Source organism: Tachyglossus aculeatus, chromosome 2 (genome assembly GCF_015852505.1).
Source record: "Tachyglossus aculeatus isolate mTacAcu1 chromosome 2, mTacAcu1.pri, whole genome shotgun sequence".
Lineage (NCBI taxonomy): Eukaryota > Metazoa > Chordata > Mammalia > Monotremata > Tachyglossidae > Tachyglossus > Tachyglossus aculeatus.
Window position 1 is genome coordinate 22,315,341 of NC_052067.1, and position 23,827 is coordinate 22,339,167.

A 23,827-nucleotide genomic window follows, 5' to 3' on the forward strand; every position below is an offset into this window, starting at 1 on the left:
TCCCCATGACTTTCCGGTGCCTGTAGAAAATACGTTCATCCTCCCGTCTCACAAGCCCGCCACCATGGCATTGTCCTCGACTCATCTCTCTCATTTAACCCACATATTCAGTCTGTTACCAAATCCTGTTGGTTTTACCTTCACATCTCTAGAATCTATCCTTTCCTCTCCATCCAAACTGCCACCACTCTAATCCAAGCACATATCATATCCTGCCTTAATTTCTGCATTAGCCTCCTCGCTGACCTCTCTGCCTCCTCTCACCCCACTCCACTGCCCGGGTCATTTTTCTAAATAACAGTTCAGCCCACATTTCCTCACCCCTCAAGATCCTCCAGTGGTTGCTCATCTACCTCTGCAATGAACAGAAACTCCTTACCTTCTGCTTTAAGGCACTCAATCGACTATCCCCCTCCTACTTTGCCTCACTGATTTCCGACTTCAACACAGCCCACGCCTTTACTCCTTATGCCAACCTACTCCCTGTACCTCAGTCTCCTTTATCTCACCACTGATCCCTAGCTCATGCCCTCCCTTTGACCTGAAACTCTCTCCCCCTTCATATCCGATTTGGCTGGAACAGGAAGGACCCTGCCTCATTGAGGTTGGAAAGGGCAAGCCCACAATAATGCAGAGATTTCTGTTGCACCACAATCTTCCTGACATTAGTTGGTCTGTGTGGCTAATTAAGGAAATGTTTTTTGAGAAATCAAAAAAATCAGCAATATCATTCGCTGTGTCGTCCAATCTGGTGTAGTGAAAATGAGATGGAGAAATGTTGTGGGGGTGAGGGGGAAAGGTTGGAGATTAAGTTTGTAAAACAGATTTCTCTTGGTGTTTGACATCTCTGGAGCAAAACTGGCCAAATCTTTACCGTTTTTGTTTCATCTTTATCCGGTCAATTGAGCATTATTTATTCCTGGTTAGATTTCTCCTGTGGGCTAAAAATAACCCGTGTAAACCAATTCCGGGGCAATTTATTTCTCTTCCTAAAAAGCGCCGTCTCTTGCTTTGTCTGTGCGACGGAGCTGAGTTTTCTGATGTCCTTAAGATTTTTAGATTGCCTGTTTGCTCTGCAGTTCCCTTCCATTTGTTTGCAATTTAGGGTTGTCTGGATCTTCCTTATTTGTCACTGTATGGTGGTGGCGGTCCCGAATTAATCTTTCTAGCTAGGGGAAGTGTCAGCAACCTCCCCCACCCCCTTCAGCGTGGGGCCAATTGTAGAACTGAGACATAATTTGGTAATAAGCAAGAGGCTGGGGTGGCTGAGCTATGGGTATAGCATTGCAGTTTCAAGTTTTCCTTTATGAACCAAGAGTAATGAACAAGGGCTGCTTGAGCACGTGGCTTCAGTGAACACTCTGCCCCCCCCCTCCCCGTATTGGTGATGGTAACGAGCATCTGCACAAAGCTTGGGGCTTACCAGGATGATGAATGCTGGGTTTTAATCTTGTCCGGTAGCTGGTAAGAGAGCTGCCTTTGTTTGCTCCTTCTTTACAGTCATGACCTCTTCCAGGTCACAAACAAAATAGTCGAGCAATTTCTTTGGAGAGTGAACCCTAAATGCAAGAAAACATCTTTTTTTTGCCATGTCTGTTTGACCTTTAGCCTCAGAGTTTGTCGGCAGGGGCCGGTGTTCTTGTCCTCGAGTAGAAAATGGGGGACCAGGAAGCATTTTATTCTGGGGAGTCGGAGGGGAATTCTATAACTTCCATGATCCTTCTCTGTTCCTACTGCTCCCTGTACTTTCTGTAGGTGAAGGGCCACTAAAAGCAATTTGCTTACTTGTTAACTGAAAGTGTTTAGCTTCCTTTTCGCCAGGTATTTTTTTCATACCTGCCCCAAATCTTGTTTTTAAGGTGCTACATTTTTACTGTGATACCTGCTCTGTCCCTATTTGCCGGGAATGTACCATGGGCCGCCATGTGGGACACAGCTTTATCTACCTCCAAGATGCCCTCCAAGACTCTAGGACACTCACCATTCAGCTCCTCGCAGATGCTCAACAGGGACGCCAGGCAATCCAGGTAAGTCAGGAGACAGAAAACAGGCAAACCGCTCCATATATTCTTCCCCTTAGCAGCCTGCCTTTTGATAGCACTTCGTAGCAGCGGTGGCAGAGATAGTGGGGGGTTGTGGGGGCTTGGAGGGGGAGGGGAGCTCTAGGCCAGTCTGAGAAAGTGAAAAATAAAGATTTGTGTGTGCTTTGTAAGTATTTCATAAGGTCATAAAATGCTAATCAATAATACGATTGAATAAATCAATAATCTCTGCGTGATAAAATCCCCATTAATTAGGCATTTCGAGTGACTCAAATCCAACTTAGAATTGCAGGAGAATAGAGCATTTCTGAAGAAGGTGCTAGTCCCAATAGTCACTAGTAGAGCAGAGGGGTGGGAAAAAAGGGAAGGAGAAATTGGAGGCTTACGGAGTATCACCATCTCCTTGTGCGGGTCCTTGCCGGGCCCCCACGGAGTCCAGCGGGTCTGGTGGTGAAGGGGCCCCCTCGTGCCGCTGCCCCGACTGTCCGGTGTCCAGTCACAACAAAAACCTCCCCCGTTTTCTAAAATTGGTGGGGCTATGTAGTCACCGCTCAATTCCGTCAGAGTCCCGCCGGCGTGAGGCCCGGCTCAAGACTCAGGGAGGCACACTGGGAGGGCCGTCGTCAGTTGGTGGCTCCACTCTGGACAGCACTTCCACTTCCCAGGCGGGTCAGAGCCAGAACGGACTCAAATTGCAAATTGGGTTTGAAGAGTTCTGAGCACACCTTAAGTGCCCCAGTGCAGGACCAAGGTTTTGGAAGGCATAAGGGAGAGGAGCTTTTCCGACTCTGTGCAGAGCAGTGATTGTCTGCTGCTTCAACAGAGCTGGAACAGATGGTTTCTGAGAGCACCCTGAGCCCCTGTCCACGTGCCAGGGGTCTTCCCCGGGGGTCAGGAGGTAGAGCCTCCGGTGCCTGTAGAGACGGCCACGGTCCTGGGTTCAGAGCCCCAGCCGGTCACCTACTTGTGTGTGGCTGGAGAGCTGGTGGATTGTCATTCTAAGATGTCATTCTGCCCCCTTCTCCCCACTCCTTAAAAAACCTCTACTTGTTACCCTTTCCTCTACACATCCAGCAAAAGCTCCTGACCGTCTGCTTGCAGACATTTAATCTGCTCTCTCCCTTTTACCTACACGCCTCTCCCAATGTACCTCAGTTCAAACTCTTCATTCCTCTCCAGTTAACCGGCTCACGATGCCCTCATTCTCATTTCTCTCGCTGCAGTCTTCCTCTCCCCTGCCTGGGGCCCTTTCCCCGTGCACATGTGACAGACAACAGTTCTCCCCATCTTCGAAGCCCCTCGGCGATCACATCTCTTCCAGGAGGCCTTCCCCTGCTAATTTCTATTATATCTTCTCAACTGTCACCTCAGCACTTCTGCATCATAAATCCTTGAGAATTCACCTCCCCCACCCCATTGCATTTGTGTACACTCTATTACTTCCTCCTATCTGTAATTTATTTTAGTGACCGTCTCCCCTGCTAGGTTGCAAGCCTCCTTGAGGTCAGGGATTATGCCTGCTAATTCTCCCGTACTCCCCCAAGTACAATGCTTTGCTCGTAGTAGGCACACATACTTTTGAGTGATTTACAGTGACACAGTTCCCAAAGTACGTGCGTCCATTCCCTCCTTGAAAATTTAATTTTCCCATAGCAATTCTGTGCTAGGCACTCCAGGGTCCTCTGCCCCAGCAGCAAGGCAGCTGAGACAGCAGCACATTCCTGAAGTAAGTTCTTTCTGTGGATTTAAAATATGATCTTACGGTGACAAGTTTGATGGTATCTCTTGGATTGGTAGGAACCAGATTGATCACAGTGATCACCTGGTCCTGAGTCCAGTCAGTCAATTGTATCTACTGAGTACTTACTGTGTGCAGAGCACTCTACAAAGCATTTAGGAGAGTACAATACGACAATAAATAGACACATTCCCTGCCCACTTCAAGCTTATAGTCTAGAGGGGGAGACAGACATTAATATAAGTAAAGAAATTACAGAAAAAAATGGAACGTGTCACAGATTTGCATGTCATGCTCTGCTTTTCAGGAGCACTTAATGAGATTCTACCTTCCTTTTGCCAGTAAAAATAAGGGGCAGTGTGTCTGTCCCTGAGAGTGGAAGTTTTAAGGGTGCACGGGAGGAAGTGGCAGAGAGTGCGCTCAGGGCTCTCCTGATTCAGAGAAAGTAGCAACTGTGTCCCAAGACAGATGCTGAGGTGGATTTTTGTGTTTTTTCGCTCCTGGTTTTGCTGTAACAAAGAATCTTGTAATTTAATATTGACCTACAATATTGAAGTTTAACGTCTCAAACAAATGTCTGCCAGTTGATTATGTGTCAAATGGATATTCATCTATTACTGTGTAAATACTTCTTTCTAGAAATGCAGTGGCTTAGGGAGGTTTGCTGGGGAGCTTTAGATTAAAATGGAAGTCGCTTCCTAATGCAGCTTTAATTTTTTCACACAAACAGCCTGTGTCCTGTTTCTCATTTCAGCTGAGCATTGAACAAGCCCAGACTGTGGCAGAGCAGGTTGAAATGAAGGCGAAGGTTGTTCAATCTGAAGTCAAAGCTGTCACATCGAGACATAAGAAGGCCCTGGAAGAAAGGGAATGTGAACTCCTGTGGAAGGTAGAGTGTTTCTAAAGCCATTCATTTTTGTTTAGCATGGAAAATTAACAGGCCCCAACCCTTACCTTGTCTTCAAAATTTTACTGGATCTTTCAAGAGTCGAACGTTTAGAATTCCTGGCACTGAACTCTAAATTCAGCATTATTTTTTCTCACCAGAAATGTACTGGAAAAAAAGCAGTGATTAAAAACACTGGGTGTACTGGGCCATCGTGAGTGCTATTCTTGCACTAAAGGAACAAAGCACAGTCTCCAGTGAGTGGAAGGAGCCTTATGAATTTTTTTTTCTCTACACATGGCAGAAATACAGCCAGTTCTCGCGTAATGCTTGTTTTCACTTTGTGTTTCAGACAGAACACAATTAGGGAATTAGATGCACTTCCAGCAATGCATGCCTAATGGATAGAATGCTGTTTATGTTGGAAGAAGTTGATGTGTGCACATATGTGTGTGTCTTAATGTGATTTTTCCTATTAAGAATGTAGATCGTGCTTTCTAGGGGAGCTAACTAGTAAGATACCTCTCTTTAGGATAGCACCCCAGAAGGAACAAACACTCTATTAGAAAAATATCAGTTCTACTTTTTTACCTTCTTGTGAAGGCCAACTTTTTTTTCTCCCTTGGATGCTTTCTGAGAGTAAATGCCATTTCCTTTCATTCATTCATTCACTCAATTGCATTTATTGAGCGCTTACTGTGTGCAGAGCACTGTACTAAGCACTTGGGAAGTACAAGTTGGCAACATATAGAGACGGTCCCTACCCAACAGTGGGCTCACAGTCTAGAAGGGGGAGACAGACAACAAAACAAAACATATTAACAAAATAGAATAAATATCATCATCATCATCATCATCAATCGTATTTATTGAGCGCTTACTGTGTGCAGAGCACTGTACTAAGCGCTTGGGAAGTACAAGTTGGGAACATATAGAGACAGTCCCTACCCAACAGTGGGCGGAGGGTGCGGGCTGGGCTGTAGAAGGAGAAGATGGAGGTGAGGTAGGAGGGGGCGAGGTGATGGACAGCCTTGAAGCCGAGGGTGCGGAGTTTTTGCCTGATGTGTAGGTTGATTGGTAGCCACTGGAGATTTTTGAGGAGGGGAGTAACATGCCCAGAGCGTTTCTGGATAAAGACAATCCGGGCAGCGGCATGAAGTGTGGATACTTCCATATGGAAGTATGAATTATGAAGTACAAAGTATGAAGGAAGTATGAATTTCCTTCATTAAGGGTAGAAGCTATCATGGTAGTTCTATTTAAAAGCAAATAGAGAAATCATTACTATCACTCCCTGGTTGAGACCATTCCTCCCCCTTCTTTTCCTCCCTAATTACACAGATCCAGGCAGGGTGGATGTTCATTCAGAAATTGGCCAGTATAATAAATAATTGAATTTGCTGGAATTGCATTTTTTGCTCAAAAAAAAAAAAAAAACCAAAAACCAGGAGGCAGCATCCTAGGCTATTGTTGGCATCATTGTAGGAAGAGATGGCTATTCCAATCATGGCAGACTTACATATATAGATAATCTGACTTTATTTTTCCACTGTTGGTGAAAGATTTTTGAATTCCATAGAGCCTTTTTCATTCACTTATGACCTAGGAAAGCTTTATCCTTTTGAAGATTTAAACCCAAAGGATTTAAACCCAAGGATAACCCATAAGACATTCAAAAGTGAAAATACATTTGTTAGTCGTTCAACCACGCAATCAGTAATATCTAGAATGTTAATTAAAAGGCAGAAAGGAGTTACCTCCTGCAATCCGAGGAGATTGGCTGTGATTGTATTGAGTTTTGACAGACTTGCTCTTCTGGATTTGCTTGTAATAGAGTCTTTGTGTTTCCTCTGGGGAGTTCGTTTGGATTTACCCAGAGCCTCCTTACTCCTTGGTTGATTTTGCAAAGTATTAAATCCAAGCCCCATCCTTTAATGAATTCCTCCAGCCATATTTAACAAAATAATGATGAATATATCTTTCTAATAGCAACATTATTCTGTGGTAATCTTTCGGAAAGAGAACAATTGTGCTTTTGTCTTTTTAAACAAGTCAGAACTCTCATGGTCACAGTTGCAAGTAAGACTTCCAGTTTTTTCCCCTCTTTCGATACGATTTTTCTTCATATATTTATAAATTGTGAAATCAATTATAGCCAATCCACAGTCTTGGCTTTGTTAGAGTTTTCTTGTCATTACTTCTTCATGTCAAATGGATTACTATGCCTCATCCGAAGAATTTCTTTCTTCTCAGTCCAGAGTTACTCGAGACTTAATTTTGTCTTACCAATTTTACTGGAATTTTTCAGGCTCAAATTCACAAAGGGCTCTAGTGCTAACTACTATATGTCCTAGAAAGGGACTTTCATTTTCAAAGTCGGAAGCATCAAGATTATTTAGCACCTTATTTAGTGGAGTCTTATTCACCCAGGAAGATCGTATTAGGCTGGTTGTTTTTACTTAAGGTTCACCTCAAGGATCAGACTTATTGAATAACAAATAGCCTTCCGTATGTGTATTCACATACTGCAGTTGTGATTGTCCTCCAACAATACTCCAGCTCCACTCCCACAGATACCCAGCTGCAGGAACTGGCTCTCTCTACCGTGTTTTGGGCTGGTTGTGACAGCATTCAAGGCCACGGAATGAGCATATTTGCACCTCTAAAAGAATAGATTAAACGTCTTCTATCAAAACAGTAGGATACAGGGTATAATCAGGATAGTTAAAAGGGATTCTACCCATTTTTTGTGTCCATGACTTGTAATGCCAGTCTCTCTGCATCACTCTCACAGCCCACCCATTTCATAACCCACCCCCGTGCTCTTTTTTCTCCCTTCTTCTTTTTCTCATTTCATTCCCTATTGCCCTGCCTGGTCACGTGAAGTGTTGTCATCTCCTCCCATTCTTCTGTCTTTCCATTCCTTCTCCCCTCCCCACCCCTCTTACTGTGGTTCACTTGAACTGAGCTCTAACACTAATCGCAATTCCTCCAATGCCACGATGCTACTAGTTATAATGCTACTATTCCACCGATCTTTCCAACCCCTCCACCGCAGTTCCAGAGCTTTCAGTGGGGGAAAGATTGCAATTTTCCTTCTCCTATCTGACTGTTGTCTAAAACCGAGTTGTCTGTAAACATGATCTCACTAAGTCCCTTTGCAGAAAGGCCTCAGTTGTGGACTTCTCAAAGAGAGATCTTGCCTTCCTTGTGCCAAAACAGAAAGAAGAGGATGTGGTATAGGAGATGGTGAAGAGGAAATTCTCTTCCTTCCCAGTTGACTAAATTCTTTAAACAGAATTGAACGTTTCATTCATGGAATATCACTTTCCCTAGACCCTATCCATCAGAACCCATGTCAACCCATCTCCTTACATATTTAGTTTTTCTACCCTCAGCTCCTGCCTGACCGTTCTTCCATCCCTCACTGACTCCTTTGGCTATAATCCAGGGGAATTTTTCAATATCTCCAATCTCATCTCCTCTGCTTCCTCCCCCACCTCCAACCAGAGCTCTATGATGAGCCATCTCCCCTTTTGCAGAAAGCGTGGCTTCCACTTGACCCTGTTCCCTTTACCCTATAGATATACCCCTCCTCTGCACTCATATTGCCTGCTTTTTCATTGTTAATATTCCCTCCCTCTTCTTCTCTTCCCACCCTTCTCTTTCTCCTCATTCCCTTCCTACCCCAATTCCTCTGCCTTCTCCCATACTCCTCAAGCTCCTTCTAGGTTGCATTTAACCTTCTGGGATATAGGAAAATCATGATTCTCCTTTTCTTATCTCTTTTAGCTTCTCTAGTATCTCCTCTCCTCTTGCTCCTATTTTACCCCTCACTTGGCAGGAATAGATCCTGGCCCCCACTCACATGGCTTCATGTGTTTCTTCACTATGGGATTGCCTGTCTTAATGCCTCATCGCCTGCACCATCCCAAACAGTGGGTGGAAAAGGTAGCTCTCTGAACCTTTTCCACTCAATCTTTCTCTTCTGCTTAACTTTTTAATTGGGGGTACCCTACTCTTACCTGTTCTATAATCCAAAACCTTGGGATTGTCTTTCACACTTCTGTGTTTTTGACCCATCTTCACACTCATTTGTCTACAGCCAGTTGCCAATTCTCTATGCCTCCTTCTATACAGCATTATTCCCCCTCTTTCCCCTGGTCTCTACAGGTTCAAATCCCAACTCCGCCAGTCGTCAGCTGTGTGACTTTGGGCAAGTCACTTAACTTCTCTGTGCCTCAGTTAACATGGGGATTAAAACTGTGAGTCCCCCCTGGGACAGCCTGATCACCTTGTAACCTCCCCAGCGCTTAGAACAGTGCTTTGCACATAGTAAGCGCTTAATAAATGCTATTATTATTATTATTATTATTATTGAATATCTTCAACCATAGCTGCTCTGCCCACCGCAGGCCAAATCAACTTCCACACCCACACCACATGACTGACTTCATTACTCACAGCCTTCCTGTGGACCCCCATCTCCCTCTGGACCAAATTCACCATCTGATTGTAACTTGCCAGGCTTTTCACTAAGCCATAGCCCTTTCTTCCTTTAAGTGGACTCAAAGATCATTTCCTCCCTCCAGAAAGCTCTTCCTGATTTTAATTAATACCCACTGGCCCCCATTCCTCCAGGGTTTTTATCTCCTGTATCTTCATTGATTTTCTGTTTGTCTTCCTTGGCTTCCTCATTAGGTGGTAAAATCTTTAAGGGCAGAAACCCTCAATAATATTTACAGTGCTTGCCAAGTGCCCCCACTACAGTGCCACATGGGAGTTCAGGAAATCTGCCAACAAGTGTCTCCGCCCCTTCAAGAGAGGCAGAGTCCTCTCCTAAACAGTCTTGCCACATGGCTTCCCAGAAGTGACCGAACAATCCTCGTGGGATCCTTTCCTGGGATTTGAAAGCAGTAGTTTGCACTCCGTCCTTGAGTACTGTTTCCTTAGTACTAAATTTGAAATACATTCTTCAGACTTTTGCGCACATTAATTCTACCCATTGCGGAATGTCATTGAATTATTTGTGCATCACACTTAATGGTTTGGGCTCCATCAATAGCTCATGTAGTCAGAATCCTCATTTCATAATCAAACAGGGGACATAGGTTCGGTACAGAGGATTAGAGGGAAGGATCACCTTTTCTCGAATTGCAAAAACCTAGCTAACGAAATGTAGGAACACTGCTTTTGAAACAGTGTCTTAAATTTGTGGCTCTAAATTTCAAAACAAAATCGGTAATATGTTGAATTGGTGTTGATGACAAAAACCTATCTCCCGCCACACCCAATCTACTCCCATATGCTCTTACCGACTTGAGGGAGGGAGGAGAACCAGATAGAGGTGAGAGGAGATTTGGAGGCGTGCCGAGGAAAACGAGGGAGGGGAGAGTCATCCTGAATGGAATTTTTAGAGCTAAACAGAGGTTTAAACATTGCAAGTGTACCCAGCTAATGCGGAAGTCTTGATGAGCCTTGTTTAACCGTTTGCAGAATCAGAAGTGTAAAAGACAAATCACATGCCAATGGCATTAAGATGCTAGTTCATTTTTTTTTTAACTAATCCAGGCCAGGTGTTCATCCTTTAGCCCAAAGTTTATTGTAGTCCAATCCAAAATAATTTATCAGTACCCCCGAAGTGTTTGGCCTTTCCTCCATTCAGTTCTCCACTCTTCCACTTTTTACAAAAACGCCAACCCCCCTCTTCTCCCACTCATCCCCTGTTCCTATCTTAGGAGGTTTTGCTTTGGATCTGTTCCCATCCCCTGAAGGCAGTGTGGATTTCAATGGAACTGGGTTTCCTGAAACTTCCTGAAAGTTCCTGAAACTTTCTACAAACACAGCTCTGTCATTCACTTTACCCTCGGGGAGGAGATGGGCCAAAGCACCAGCCTGGTCTTTTGGGATGCCAGCAGTACATCTCCGGGTCAGGGCTTCTTTGAGGGGTGTTTCATCTTTCTAAAATCCATGTTTGCCCTGCCCTTTGTAGTCTTTCTGTTTCCCTGGTGTTCTCAAATGAATGCTGGTCCCACTCCCTTCCCCCAGGGGCCTCAGCCACGGTACATCCAATCCTGTCCGTGTACGTGTTGTCACCACACGTATTTGCTTCGGAATTAAGGCACATTCTTCCAACAAAAGGAGCCGCACTGAATACTGCACGATGCAGCATCAGCTGAGGCACATTTGTTTATATGGGCTGAAAGAGAGTCTTCCTCAACGTGGGGGTCTTCGAGAAGGTTTTGTTTTTTGTTTTACAAGTGCTTACCAGGCACCAGGCACTGTACTAGTTTCTGGAATAGATACAAGCAAATCAGGTTGGATAGCGTGGCTCAGTGGAAAGAGCACGGGCTTTGGAGTCAGAGGTCATGGGTTCGAATCCTGGCTCCGCCACATGTCTGCTGTGTGACCTTAGGCAAGTCACTTTTCTGAGTCTGTTACCTCACCTGTAAAATGGGGATTAAGACTGTGAGCCCCACGTGGGACAACCTGATCACCTTGTATCCCCCCCGGTGCTTAGAACAGTGCTCTGCACATAGTAAGCGCTTAACAAATGGCATCATTATTATAGTCCATGTCCACACGGGGCTCACAGACTTAATCTCTATTTTACGGAAGTTGTAACTGAGTTGCAGAGCGGTGAAGTGACTTGTTCAAGGTCACACAGCAGACAGATGGCAGGATTAGAGCCCAGGTCCTTCTGACTCCCATGCTCTATCCATTAGGCCACGCTGCTTCTGAGAACTGGGCGGAATACCTTCGAACGGCTCCCGTTCGGCTCTGCCGTGATAAGACCCGTACGATTTTACGTGGCGAATGGCCAAGTCACGCTGTGGGATGTAAATCGGCATCGACTTTTTGTGTTCTTCACCAAGCCCCTTTCCCTTTCTCTCTGTCTTTCTCCCCTCCCATTCCCTTCTTCCCCTCAGGTGGAGAAGATCCGCCAGGTGAAAGCCAAGTCCCTCTACCTGCAGGTGGAGAAGCTACGGCAGAACCTCAACAGACTGGACAGCACGATCAACGCCGTCCAGCAGGTCCTGGAGGAGGGCCGCGCCATGGACATCCTCCTGGCCCGGGACCGCATGCTGGCCCAGGTGCAGGAGCTGAAGAACGTGCGCAGCCTGCTGCAGCCCCAGGAGGATGACCGGGTCATGTTCACCCCACCGGACCAGGCCCTGTTCCTGGCCATCAAGTCCCTGGGCTTTGTCAGCAGTGGGGCATTTGCGCCCTTGACCAAGGCCACCGGGGAGGGGCTCAAACGGGCCCTGCAGGGCAAGGTGGCGTCGTTTACGGTGATGGGCTACGACCACGACGGGGAGCCGCGCCTCTCCGGGGGCGACCTGATGTCCGCCGTGGTGCTGGGGCCCGACGGCAACCTCTTCGGCGCCGAGGTGAGCGACCAGCAGAACGGCACCTATTTGGTCAGCTACCGGCCCCAGCTGGAGGGCGAGCACCTGGTCTCCGTCACCATGTGCAATCAGCACATCGAGAACAGCCCCTTCAAGGTGGTGGTCAAGTCCGGGCGCAGCTACGTGGGCGTCGGGCTGCCCGGGCTGGCCTTCGGGAGCGAGGGGGACAACGACGGCAAGCTGTGCCGCCCGTGGGGGGTCAGCGTGGACAAGGAAGGTTACATCGTCGTGGCCGACCGCAGCAACAACCGCATCCAGGTGTTCAAGCCCTGCGGGGCCTTCCACCACAAGTTCGGCACCCTGGGATCCCGGCCGGGCCAGTTTGACCGCCCGGCCGGGGTGGCCTGCGACACCTCCCGGAGGATCGTTGTGGCCGACAAGGACAATCACCGCATCCAGATCTTCACGTTCGACGGGCAGTTCCTCCTGAAGTTCGGGGAGAAGGGGACGAAGAATGGGCAGTTCAACTACCCGTGGGACGTGGCGGTCAACCCCGAGGGCAAGATCCTGGTCTCCGACACCCGGAATCACCGCATCCAGCTCTTCGGGCCCGACGGGGTGTTCCTGAACAAGTACGGCTTCGAGGGGGCCCTCTGGAAGCACTTTGATTCTCCCCGGGGGGTGACCTTCAATCACGAGGGCCACCTGGTCGTGACCGACTTCAACAACCACCGTCTGCTGGTCATCCACCCCGATTGCCAGTCGGCACGCTTCCTGGGCTCCGAAGGCACCGGCAACGGCCAGTTCCTGCGTCCGCAGGGAGTCGCGGTGGACCAGGAAGGGCGCATCATCATAGCCGACTCGCGGAACCACCGGGTGCAGATCTTTGAGTCCAACGGCAGCTTCTTATGCAAGTTTGGCGCCCAGGGAGGCGGCTTTGGCCAGATGGATCGACCGTCGGGCATCGCCGTCACCCCTGATGGCATGATCGTCGTGGTTGACTTCGGAAACAATCGAATCCTCATCTTCTGATTGGGAGCATCTGGGTGAATTTTGACGTCCTCGTCATCGTCGTTTTTGTTTTTGCTTTGTCGGTTTTTTTTTCTTTTTTTGGGGGGGGTGGATTTCAGAAAAGAAACTTTCTCAGGGAGATTCTTTAAGAGAACAAAAAAAAATACAACGTTGCTTAAGACCTACCTCATCTTTATTTTTTTACAGATGAATGTACTTATTTCTTCTGCAGGGATTGAGCCTGTGAAGTTATAAATTCTATCTACCTCATAGTTTTTGGGTTTTTGCTCCCCCCTCCCTGTCCCCGCTCCCCATCCTTCCCCTTTTCACCCACTCCCCAAGCTGGGGTGTCGTGCACAAGCAGAGCTTAGGAGTGGCTGTGCGCACTGAGGTTTTTTGTGTTTTTTTTTTTTTTTCTGTGTGATGCGTTCTGCAGAGTAAGCCAAAGAAGGCGATCTCATTTCAAACAAACAAGCAAAAGATAGCGCTAGTCACCCATAGGGACTTTTGTGTTCTTGAACATACTGAGGTTTTGTTGTGTGTGCGTGCGTGCGTGTGTGTGTGTTTTAAATGCTGCAGTGGAGAGCGTTTTCCTGTTCTCCTTTTGTACCTCGGTGTGCTTGACTTCCTGTTCAGTGGAGTTTCTTATTCCCAGAAGGTGTTGGTCTGGGAGGGGCTTGCTAACTGCAGAAAATGGGTCTTGCGGGTTGGGGTTCTTTTGTTTCGGGTGGGGAGGAGGGATCTGGGGTGATCATTTGGCCAGTACAGTAGCGATGCTCTGCCAAGTGGAGCCGAGAACACGACCCCCAGCCTTCTAAATTCCCCCTTTCATTTTGGGGGCTTTAACCAAAAGTTATAACCAGATTGCTGTCTCTTACGTATTTTTTTCTAAATTAAAGAAATGGGTGCAGAACAGGAATCATCAAACACTTGAGGGGGAAATACTTTGATTGTTGGAGTTTATTGTCCTGTGGTCAACCAATAGTATCAGTAGGAGAAACAAAGAACTTTGTTAAGCAGGGGTTTGGGGGTAGCTCGGTCGCCTAGGATGAATGTTGTTTCTTGTGCAGTGACTACACATTCTCTTTTTCTAAGAACGGTGATGGCTGTAGGTGTACAAAAAACTTTTGTTTTTATTTTAAAGCACAATTTTTTACAGCTTCGGGAGATCAGGGAACAAAAACATTTTCAAGTCAAACCACTCATAACAGTTTGCTCAGGCTACACAAGTTGGATCTTACTTGGAAAGTCACTTTAACAGTATCGTGTGGGTTTTTCGTTTTGTTGTTGTTGATGAAACCAAAACCAGAAGACTTGATGGCTAGCGAGATTTTTTTAATGCCTTTGAATGTAAAGAGTGTTTCATTCTAGGGGTAGATGCTTTACTTAGACTCCCCGGCTATGAGAGTCATTGAAGTGGAGGAGTTAGTGCTCTCTTCATTTAATCCAAGGCAGCGGGAAAGAATTTCATTTACGCTGGGAGTTGATGGCTCAAGCAAGTGGCTGCCCCAATTCTGTACGGTGAGATGTTCTTATGTGGCAGGGTGCAGGGGTTTTCTGGTGACCTGAGACTTCGAGGTGGATTGTTACGAAAGGAAGATGCACAAGCAGATGATGACATGGAAGGATAGAGGGTAGACAGTTCCTCTACCCTCCACCCTCCCTCTCAGTAGCAGCTCTGATGAACTCACAAACCAAGTGTGAAATTTGGAGAATGTGAGTAGATTTGGGTAAACGGATTTGTGCACTAAATCTCCTGAAGGAATTTAAATAACTGATTGGGTAAAACCACTTTTGGTTGGCAATGATGTAACCTTCCCAAAAGTTTTCAGTGAGCAAAGTAGAGGTGTGCTCACTTCAAAGGTGGCATAGGGTGGAGGCAGCAGCAGCTGCTGCTGCTTGTTCTAGTCTTTTTCCTTCTCCTGCTTAGATACCTGGAAATATGGTGCCTCTTCTCTCCCTCTCCCCCGCTTAAAGAGAAAAATTCCAGGGGTCTCTCTCTTTCTTTTTCCCCTTTCTCTACCTTTTCCTTTTTTCCTTCTCTCTCTCTCTCTCTCTCTCTCTCTCTCTCTCTCTCTCTCTCTCTCTCTCTCTCTCTCTCTCTATTCAATGTCCCACATGAGGCTCACAGCTTTAATCCTTCATTTTACAGATGAGGTAACTGAGGCCGAGAAAAGTTGTGACTTGCCCAAAGTCACACAGGAGACAAATAGTGGACTGGGATTAGAACCCAGGTCCTCTGACTCTCAGGCTTGTGTTCTTTCCACTAGGCCATGCTGCTTCTCTCTCTCCTGTCCAACCCCTCCTATCCAGAGAAACTTGTTTCCAATTTTTTAAAGTTTAACTTTTCTAAATGCAATCAGGAAGGGTTTGCCCCTTCTCCCCAAAAGTGAGTGGGGTTCAATAGTTTCTTGAGGAGAGAAGGGCCAGAGAGAGGCATTCTGCTACCCTATGCCAAGAATCTCATGTGGCAGCTTTGTTAGAGCAGTTGTAAATTTTAGCAATACAAACTGGAGGAAATATTTTCCAATCTAGCAATATCTCTTTCAAGTACAGTAATTTCTGTTTGCTAATTTCTGTTCTGTGAAATTTTTCTATTTGTTTCTCTCGGCTCAGTTTTTATTTTTTTTGGTCAAAAACCCTCTTGCGCTGCCAGGCTCATTTAGAATATTTTTTGTCACTTGTTTTTTTAGTAAAGAGAAAACTCACAATATTAGTCATGTCATTTTTTTGGTGATGGGGCAGTGCTGCCCAACCCAACAGACCTATATACCAAAGACAACATGTTCTAAAAGCTTTCATTAGATTTAAAAGACCCACATTTGTTTAGGTTTCTTTCTCTTTTTGTCAACAAGTTTCTACTTTGGAAATCTTTAGCCGTAGCTGATAGGTTCTTTTTGTGTCTTTCCAGTAATTAAAGTAGCAAATTAAATATGTTGTTTGGTCCTGAATTTGGGTCATTCAGCCTGCATTGCTGGGAGTTAGAGCTTGATTTGATCACAGCGGTCCATCATTAATCTGCTTCCACGTGGCTGCACAAGTTTAATTCAAGTTGCACGTTTTTGGTTGCAGAAGTTGGGAGAGGATTTTTTTTTTAACCTTCTCTGTTGGTGTTGCTCATTTAATTCAGTGGCTCCGCTTACCTTTACAGCACAAATATACCTGCCCCCTTTTTTGAGGGGTTTGTGTGAATGAGTCACACATTTGGGATCGCCTTTGGCTCCTCACAGGAATTCCTATCCTATTAAAGAATAGTGCTAAGCACTCTCGGTAAAGTATTATTCTAGCTTTCGAGGTGGGGTGTTCGTGTTCTGAGAAGACTTGGGTTAAAGCCAATATTGAGTGCCCCTTAGGGGTGTGGCTTTTCTAGAAAAAAAAGTCAAACAACTCTCTATAATAAATAAAAGTGTCATTTTTCGCTTGTTTCCTTGCCATTTTTGAGCACGGCTTACAGTGTCCGGGACCGGTACGTATTGGATGAGTAGATTTACGGATGAATAGGGACAGAGGGGTCTTGAAGGAGGACTTGAAATTTGCTACACATTGGTGCTTCTGGTTCAGAAATTATTCTATGAAGTCTTCTGAACCGGTAATATGAGGGTGGAGATGAGGTTAGTTTAATCTTTTTTTAATTTTTACCAAGTGTGAAATTTGGAGAATGTGAGTAGATTTGGGTAAACGGATTTGTGCACTAAAACTCCTGAAGGAATTTAAATCACTGATTGGGTAAAACCACTTTTGGTTGGCAATGATGTAACCTTCCCAAAAGTTTTCAATGAAACTGTTGTTGCTTGTAGGTTCCTTCAGCCTCATGAAGCGAGCTTGTTTTTAGAACCATGTTGAGCATTCATGTGAGAGATTCTACAGGTTGACAGGATTGGCATTGTGTGATGCAAATACCCTCAGGTAATTAACTCCCTCAGTTAGTACCCTTTTAAGTATAACTTATTGGGGGAAACCTTTAAGAATGTACCCTAAGGAGATCCTGCAATTACTTGTGAATAAGGGCCAAAAACTTTTGAAAAATCAAGTTACAAACAGAATAAGGCACTTGGTGTTTTCGGGGTGGTCCAGTGGATGGCTTGAGATCGGCTTAGTCCGTTTAGTTCACGTTAAAGCCAAAGCTTAATTTATTTGAAGAGTGAAGTCTTTAGGCTTGATCCAACAGAATCATGTTCGTTTGTTTCTCTTCTTTTGAAGATGGTGTGATTTCTGTGTTGAAGTTCTGGTAAATAAGTAAAAGATGTGCCAAAGTTTGTGGGTTCATAGTTTTTTTAAAAAAAGAGAACTATCCGAATGGTGCCAAAAAAGGAATATCGACACCTCTCTCTCTCTCTCTCTCGCTCTCTCTTTTAAAACAGTCTGGAGCTGTATAAAATGAAACACTGGTAATTGTTGCGTTAGATACTGTGCCTCGGATTCTTGAGTCCTCCAGAGCTCAAGGAATGGAGCTTAACTGAGGGTCACAGAGCTTTTTTTTTTTTTAAAAGCTGTTAACTCTCAGTGTGCTGGGGCACAAGGTGCACAAGCGAATCCATCCATCCGCATTTAAAGCTTTTTGTTTTGTTTCTACCTCACTATGAGAGAAACGGCATCTACCTCAGTTTAGCATCCAGCAGGTCTCTGAAGAAGTAATATTAATCTTAGCTTGAGAAAACGACTGCATGTAGAATAAAGTGTTTTTATATACCCAGGGGTAATTTCATTGGCTCTCGGGAGAAAAATTAGGTTGTCCTGGCTAGAGAAACTTAACTGAAACCACATGTTCCTCCCTACAAGTCTAGTCCAGTAGTTCCAAATAAGTAAGTCTTACAAATTGGGTTCTTTATTTTTCATGAGGAATTTATGCAAACTTTAAACCATTTGTTTCAGTATTATAAAACTACTGGTTAATCTGATCTATTTGGAGATTTTTATTTTGCAGAGTTCTTTTGTCCTCAAGACCTTTAGGTCTCTTCTCTTCAAGAGAAAAAGATTTTATGTTATCTATATTTGCATGTCTACATATATATCCTATTAGAAAAGATTCTAAGGGTCTGATTTCTTTGAAACACAATATGATACCAAATGTTTGAAGGGAATGAGAATTCTTTTGACTTTGTGATTGTAATTGTAATTTTCTTGACCCAGTGGGCTGTTTTCTGCCATGACGTATCACAAACCGCTACTTGACGTAGAGTTAACTGTGGGTGAGTGTGTGTGTGCATGTGTGTGTGGTGGGTTGTAACTTTTGCTTCGTCTTATTACCCAAGGTAACATGTTGGGTTTGATTTATTTTGTACAATGAATGATGTTAGAGAAGCACATTACCAGAATACTGTATTGAATTTCCCCTCCTCTTCCACAAGCTTGATTTGGTGATTGCTCAGGAAGAGGAGTGGGCCCCGAAGACCACTAAGTTATGGCGTGTTGGCTTTGGTAAACGTCATGGTCGAGGAAATGTCTTGGTTATGTCTATTTTTAAAATGATCTTACGGGTTGCCGAGCCAGACTGGCTGACTATTCTCCATCATTGTTAAACCAATAATGGTTCTAAAAGCTTTGTACCTGCATGGTCTTAGACCTCTTCTTAATGATTGTATTAAATGACAAACTCAGGTAGAACTTTTCTTAAGCTCTCCTTTCACGGAGCTACTGACTGAATGTTAAGTGTCTATTTAGTGAAGTATTTACTTAAACTACCAGATCTGTAACACCTTTAAATGGTTGTAGAGTTCCTCTGTCTCTGTAGTAGCTTTCCTTCAGAGGAGGATTAGTTCATGTTTCTGGGGTTTTGTGTTTTTTTTTGGGTGGAGGGTTTTTTTATTTTTATTTTTTCTAAAAACCAGTAAAGGTGTGTGTGCGTGCGGGATGGGTTAGTTTGGGGGGAAGGGGCTGTTTTTTAACTAGCTTGTAAGGTGTAGTCACCGTGTTGGTCAAGGAATGGGTGGGTGGGAGGAAGAGGGCTGGCTGTTTGTATACAAACCTACTTTATTCTTTATTAGCTGCCATGCCCTATTAGAAACATTTTAAGTATCAGAAGTATAGAGAAACCACACATTTTGGGGTCCTTATTTGTGAAGTAAATGCAGAATCAGGGACCTGCACGTGGGAAACTTGCGGGGTTTTCTAGGAGATAACTTGAACTCATTCCTTGATCTGAATAAGTTAGAAGTGATCACCTAAGACTGCCGCCATGAAAATTTCACCTGGGAAAGTCCAGAGTCCACCAAAACAGCGGGGCAATTGAGAATCAGTAATTTTTTTTCCGACATGTGAATTATCTTCTATTTTAGGAATTTAACGTGCTGCTTTTTCTAGGAACAGCAAAGGCCGTTCTCAGCGGGCAGGCAGTATTGCCACCTTGCTATAATTTCATTGAAAATGGGCAAAATTGTGCCCTTGTTGACTGGTAATTGTTGCTCGAATCACATCCGTCAAAAGACCTAGTATTTCTATTGCCTGTTTGGGCGAAAACCGATTTACTTAAAATGTTCTACTGCTGGTCACAAACGGAGACAGGCTGCAAACAGACAGGGAACAAACGGAAAGATTTTTGGAGATGTCGGAGGCTTCTGAATGTATCGCTTCGGTCCATAGAGAAGGCTGAGGGAAGTAGCAAGGAGATGCTGTATCAGCTACTAGTAGCCTTAAAACAAAGTTGGTGTCTCTTTGGACTTTAAAATGTTCCTATGCAGTTTATTTTATTTTTGTTTAATCGAATAAATGTGAGGGCTTTTTTTCCGTGGAAAATGCGTGCGTGTCTTCTGTGGCTTGCCGTGTGATCCGTAACCACCAGGACATGGGCCTTACCGTCCTGCCAATCTGTACTTCCCAAGCGCTTAGTACAGTGCTCTGCACATAGTAAGCGCTCAATAAATACAATTGATGATGATGATGATGCGGTAGAGCCGAGGTAGAGGCTTTGGTCCGGCCCTTGGCCGCTCCTGGCAGACTCCTCCTGGCTGTGGGGGGTCCACGCGTTGGGGGGCAGCTCGTGCCGGGCTCAGAGCCATCCGTGGTCATCAAGTCCCTCACATCGCTGCTCTCTGGGCTGCCCAGTGCATCCACTGGAAGCCCAACCGCGGCCTGGAAGAGATTTTTGGCCTGAGTCCAGCCCGAGGCCGCCTTTGGCCTCCACCTGCCGCATCCTCCTCTGTCCTTGGAGAGGGGGACGTGGTGCAGGGGGCACAGGCCATCGCACTCCCCGTGTCCCAACTTTGACCGGTATTGCTGGCGGGATCTGGCGGGAGCCAGGAGGGGTTTGCCGACACCCTCCTGGCCTCCACCGGGCTGAGCCGACGAGGTGTGAGGCAATAGAATCAATCGATCAATCGTATTTACTGAGCGCTTACTGTGTGCATCAATCAATCAATCAATCGTATTTATTGAGCGCTTACTGTGTGCAGAGCACTGTACAAGTTGGCGACGTATAGAGACAGTCCCTACCCAACAGTGGGCTCACAGTCTAAAAGAAGTGGAGTTCTCACCTGTTCAGCTCCCTTGAAGGGCAGGGGGGACGGGTTACGTGAATGGTTATTCTGACCCCCAGCCCACTGTTGGGTAGGGACTGTCTCTATATGTGGCCAACTTGTACTTCCCAAGCGCTTAGTACAGTGCTCTGCACACAGTGAGCGCTCAATAAATGCAATTGATGATGATGACTGTCTCTATATGTTGCCAACTTGTACTTCCCAAGCGCTTAGTACAGTGCTCTGCACACAGTAAGCGCTCAATAAATACGATTGATGATGATGATTCTCTGTATGTTGCCAACTTGTACTTCCCAAGCGCTTAGTACAGTGCTCTGCACACAGTAAGCACTCAATAAATACGATTGATGCTGATGACTCTCTGTATGTTGCCAACTTGTACTTCCCAAGCGCTGAGTACAGTGCTCTGCACACAGTAAGCGCTCAATAAATACGATTGATTGATTAAAATCATAGGCCTGTGGGGTTCTTTTTTTTTTTTTAAAGGTATTTGTTAGACGCTTACTATATTACTTATGAGAAGCAGTGTGGCATAGTCAACAGAGCACGGGCTTGGGAGTCAGAGGTCATGGGTTCTAGTCCCAGCTCCACCACTGATCAGCTGTGTGACTTTGGGCAAGTCACTTGACTTTTCTGTGCCTGTTACCTCATCTGCAAAATGGGGATTAAAACAGAGCCCCTTGTGGGACAACCTGATTACCGCGTATCTACCCCAGCTCTTAGAATAGTGCTCGGCACATGGTAAGTGCTTAACAAATGCCAACATCATCATCATCATTATTATTATTATGTGCTAAGTACTGGGGTAGATACAAGCTAATCAACTTGGGCACAGCCAATGCCCCATGTGGGGTTCTCGGTCTTAATCCCCATTTTACAGATGAGGTAGCTGAAGCACAGAGAAGTGAAGTGACTTGCCCGAGGTAACACAGCAGACGTGTCGGAGCCAGGATAATCAATTGGTGTACCATCCACTAGGCCATGCTGCTTCTCTGCCATATTATTTGGGTTCACATGAAATTGTCACATTTCCTTTGAGAAGCTCACTCCCCCCTACAAGCTTATGGGAAGCAGCATAGACCTGGGTTTAAGCCAACTGCTTGCTGTGTGACCTTGGGCCAGTCACTTCACTTCTCTGTGCCTCAGTTTCATCAACTGCAAAATGGGGATACCTGTTCTCCCTTCTACTAGACCATGAGCCCCATTTAGGACAAGGACCGTGTCCAACCCGAGGTGGGCCCTGCACCCCCCCCCCCCCCCCAACTAGCTCTCTTTCTTAACTTCACTTAACTTCTCTGTGCCCGTTCCCTCATCTGTAAAATGGGGATTAAAACTGCGAGCCCCCCGTGGGACAACCTGATCACCTTGTAACCTCCCCAGCGCTTAGAACAGTGCTTTGCACATAATAAGTGCTGAACAAATACCATTATTATTATTATTATTATCCTTTAACTACCCCAGCATTTAGAACAATGTTTGATACATACCATCGGGGGAAAAATGCTCAAGACAGCATTATTTATATAATTTGATCCTCCAAACCAGGATCTCTACCCTCCCTTTTGGTCTTATTGGCTGGAGCCCTATTCAGTCAGCTCATTCCTAGTTTAGATAGGACCCCAGGATGCATACTTGTTATAGGTTGGCCCTGAGCAGACTGAACTCACATTTGCAATTGCAAATTTCAGCTTCTCTCTGCCTCCCTTCGCCCCCTCTAATGAGTCAGGTGGAGGTTGGCAGTCACTGCCTTCATAGTAGCCACGGACACCCCAGCTGTTTCTCCACCCTCATCGCACATAACCAACTCTACTTGCTCTTTCTCATTTTAGACTGTGAGCCCACTGTTGGGTAGGGACTGTCTCTATATGTTGCCAATTTGTACTTCCCAAGCGCTTAGTACAGTGCTCTGCACATAGTAAGCGCTCAATAAATACAATTGATGATGATGATGATTCCTGCCCACTCCATCCTGCGGGACCCACTCTGGGAAATGGAAAAGTCAGGCTGTGGCCCAGGGGAGATGAAGAGAGATGCGAGCCCCAGGTCTGGAGGTGGTGAACCAACTGGGTAAGTCGTTCGCTGTCATTCAAGCTGCCCCCTTTCAAACACAGTTCGTTTTGCAATTGGGAAATAACCTCTAACATGAAATGTTAGAACATGAACTGAAACATGTTCATGAAATGAACATGAAATAACATGAAATGGGGAAGCAGCGTGGCTCAATGGAAAGAGCACGGACTTTGGAGTCAGAGGTCATGGGTTCAAATGCCGGCTCTGCCCCTTGTCAGCTGTGTGACTTTGGGCAAGTCACTTCTCTGGGCCTCAGTTACCTCATCTGTAAAATGGGGATGAAGACTGTGAGCTCCCTTGGGACCACTTGATCACCTTGTAACCTCCCCGGCGCTTAGGACAGTGCCTTGCACATAGTAAGCGCTTAATAAATGCCATTATCATTATTATTATTATTATTAAATGTGCCCACGAGTATGTGCAACAACACAGACGTATTGCCTGATGCATCTGCAGCATAAAGGCACCCAACATTATGCCATGAGTTTCAGTCGCCAAGCTTGATCTTCTTAGGTTAGATTTTTTGTGCTTTTGCCCTGCAATGCCCTAAATGGAGAGATGTCCTCACCCCTCTAATCCTTGTGCAAGGGGTTTCCAGATCATTTTTGAAGGGATGAGAGGTTATCCTTCAATAACCCCATTACAGATTTAACTCTCCTTGTCCCAGATGGAGAAGGTAGTCTCTGCCTAGCTGCACTACAATCTTATTAGACAAGGCTAGCCTGTTTTTGGGTAGGGGCCGTCTTTGTATGCTGCCAACTTGTACTTCCCAAGCGCTTAGTACAGTGCTCCGCACACAGTGAGCGCTCAATAAATACGATCGAGGGAGTGAATGTTTTCTCTGCGTATGGACGTGGTCCTGCCCCAGAAACTTCTAGTCTGTGAGCCCGCTGTTGGGTAGGGACCGTCTCTATATGTTGCCAACTTGTACTTCCCAAGCGCTTAGTACAGTGCTCTGCACGCAGTAAGCGCTCAATAAATATGATTGAATGAATGGAGTAGCAGAGTTTATTTTTGTGCTGAGGGTCAGATCCTCAGTAAAGAGGCCTTATTTCCCCAAAGTTGAACTCAGGAGTCTGAGTTCAGGATATATTAATAAAAGACCCGGAAAGGAAGGCCAGAATGCAAAGGGAGAAATGGAGAGCTAGCTGGGGGAAGGGAGGAGACAGGCAGAGAAACACATATAACCCCCAGAGTAGGCCCACTCCCCACCCAATTTTGTTCCTGCAGCCCTGCCCCAGCCTCTGCTTTGGCTTCCA

At 45.6% G+C, this 23,827-nt stretch overlaps 1 protein-coding gene across 1 annotated transcript in view; it reads left to right on the forward strand.

Annotated features, from left to right (window-relative positions):
* Positions 1-13,185, forward strand: part of TRIM71 (tripartite motif containing 71) — an 81,750-nt gene extending 68,565 nt beyond the window's left edge. Inside the window, exons 3-5 of the mRNA XM_038740206.1 lie at positions 1,860-2,027; positions 4,535-4,669; positions 11,596-13,185. Coding sequence (XP_038596134.1) covers positions 1,860-2,027; positions 4,535-4,669; positions 11,596-13,047 — 1,755 coding nt within the window. The 3' untranslated portion in view covers positions 13,048-13,185. The remainder of the gene's footprint in view (positions 1-1,859; positions 2,028-4,534; positions 4,670-11,595) is intronic.
* Positions 13,186-23,827: the final 10,642 nt, after the last annotated feature.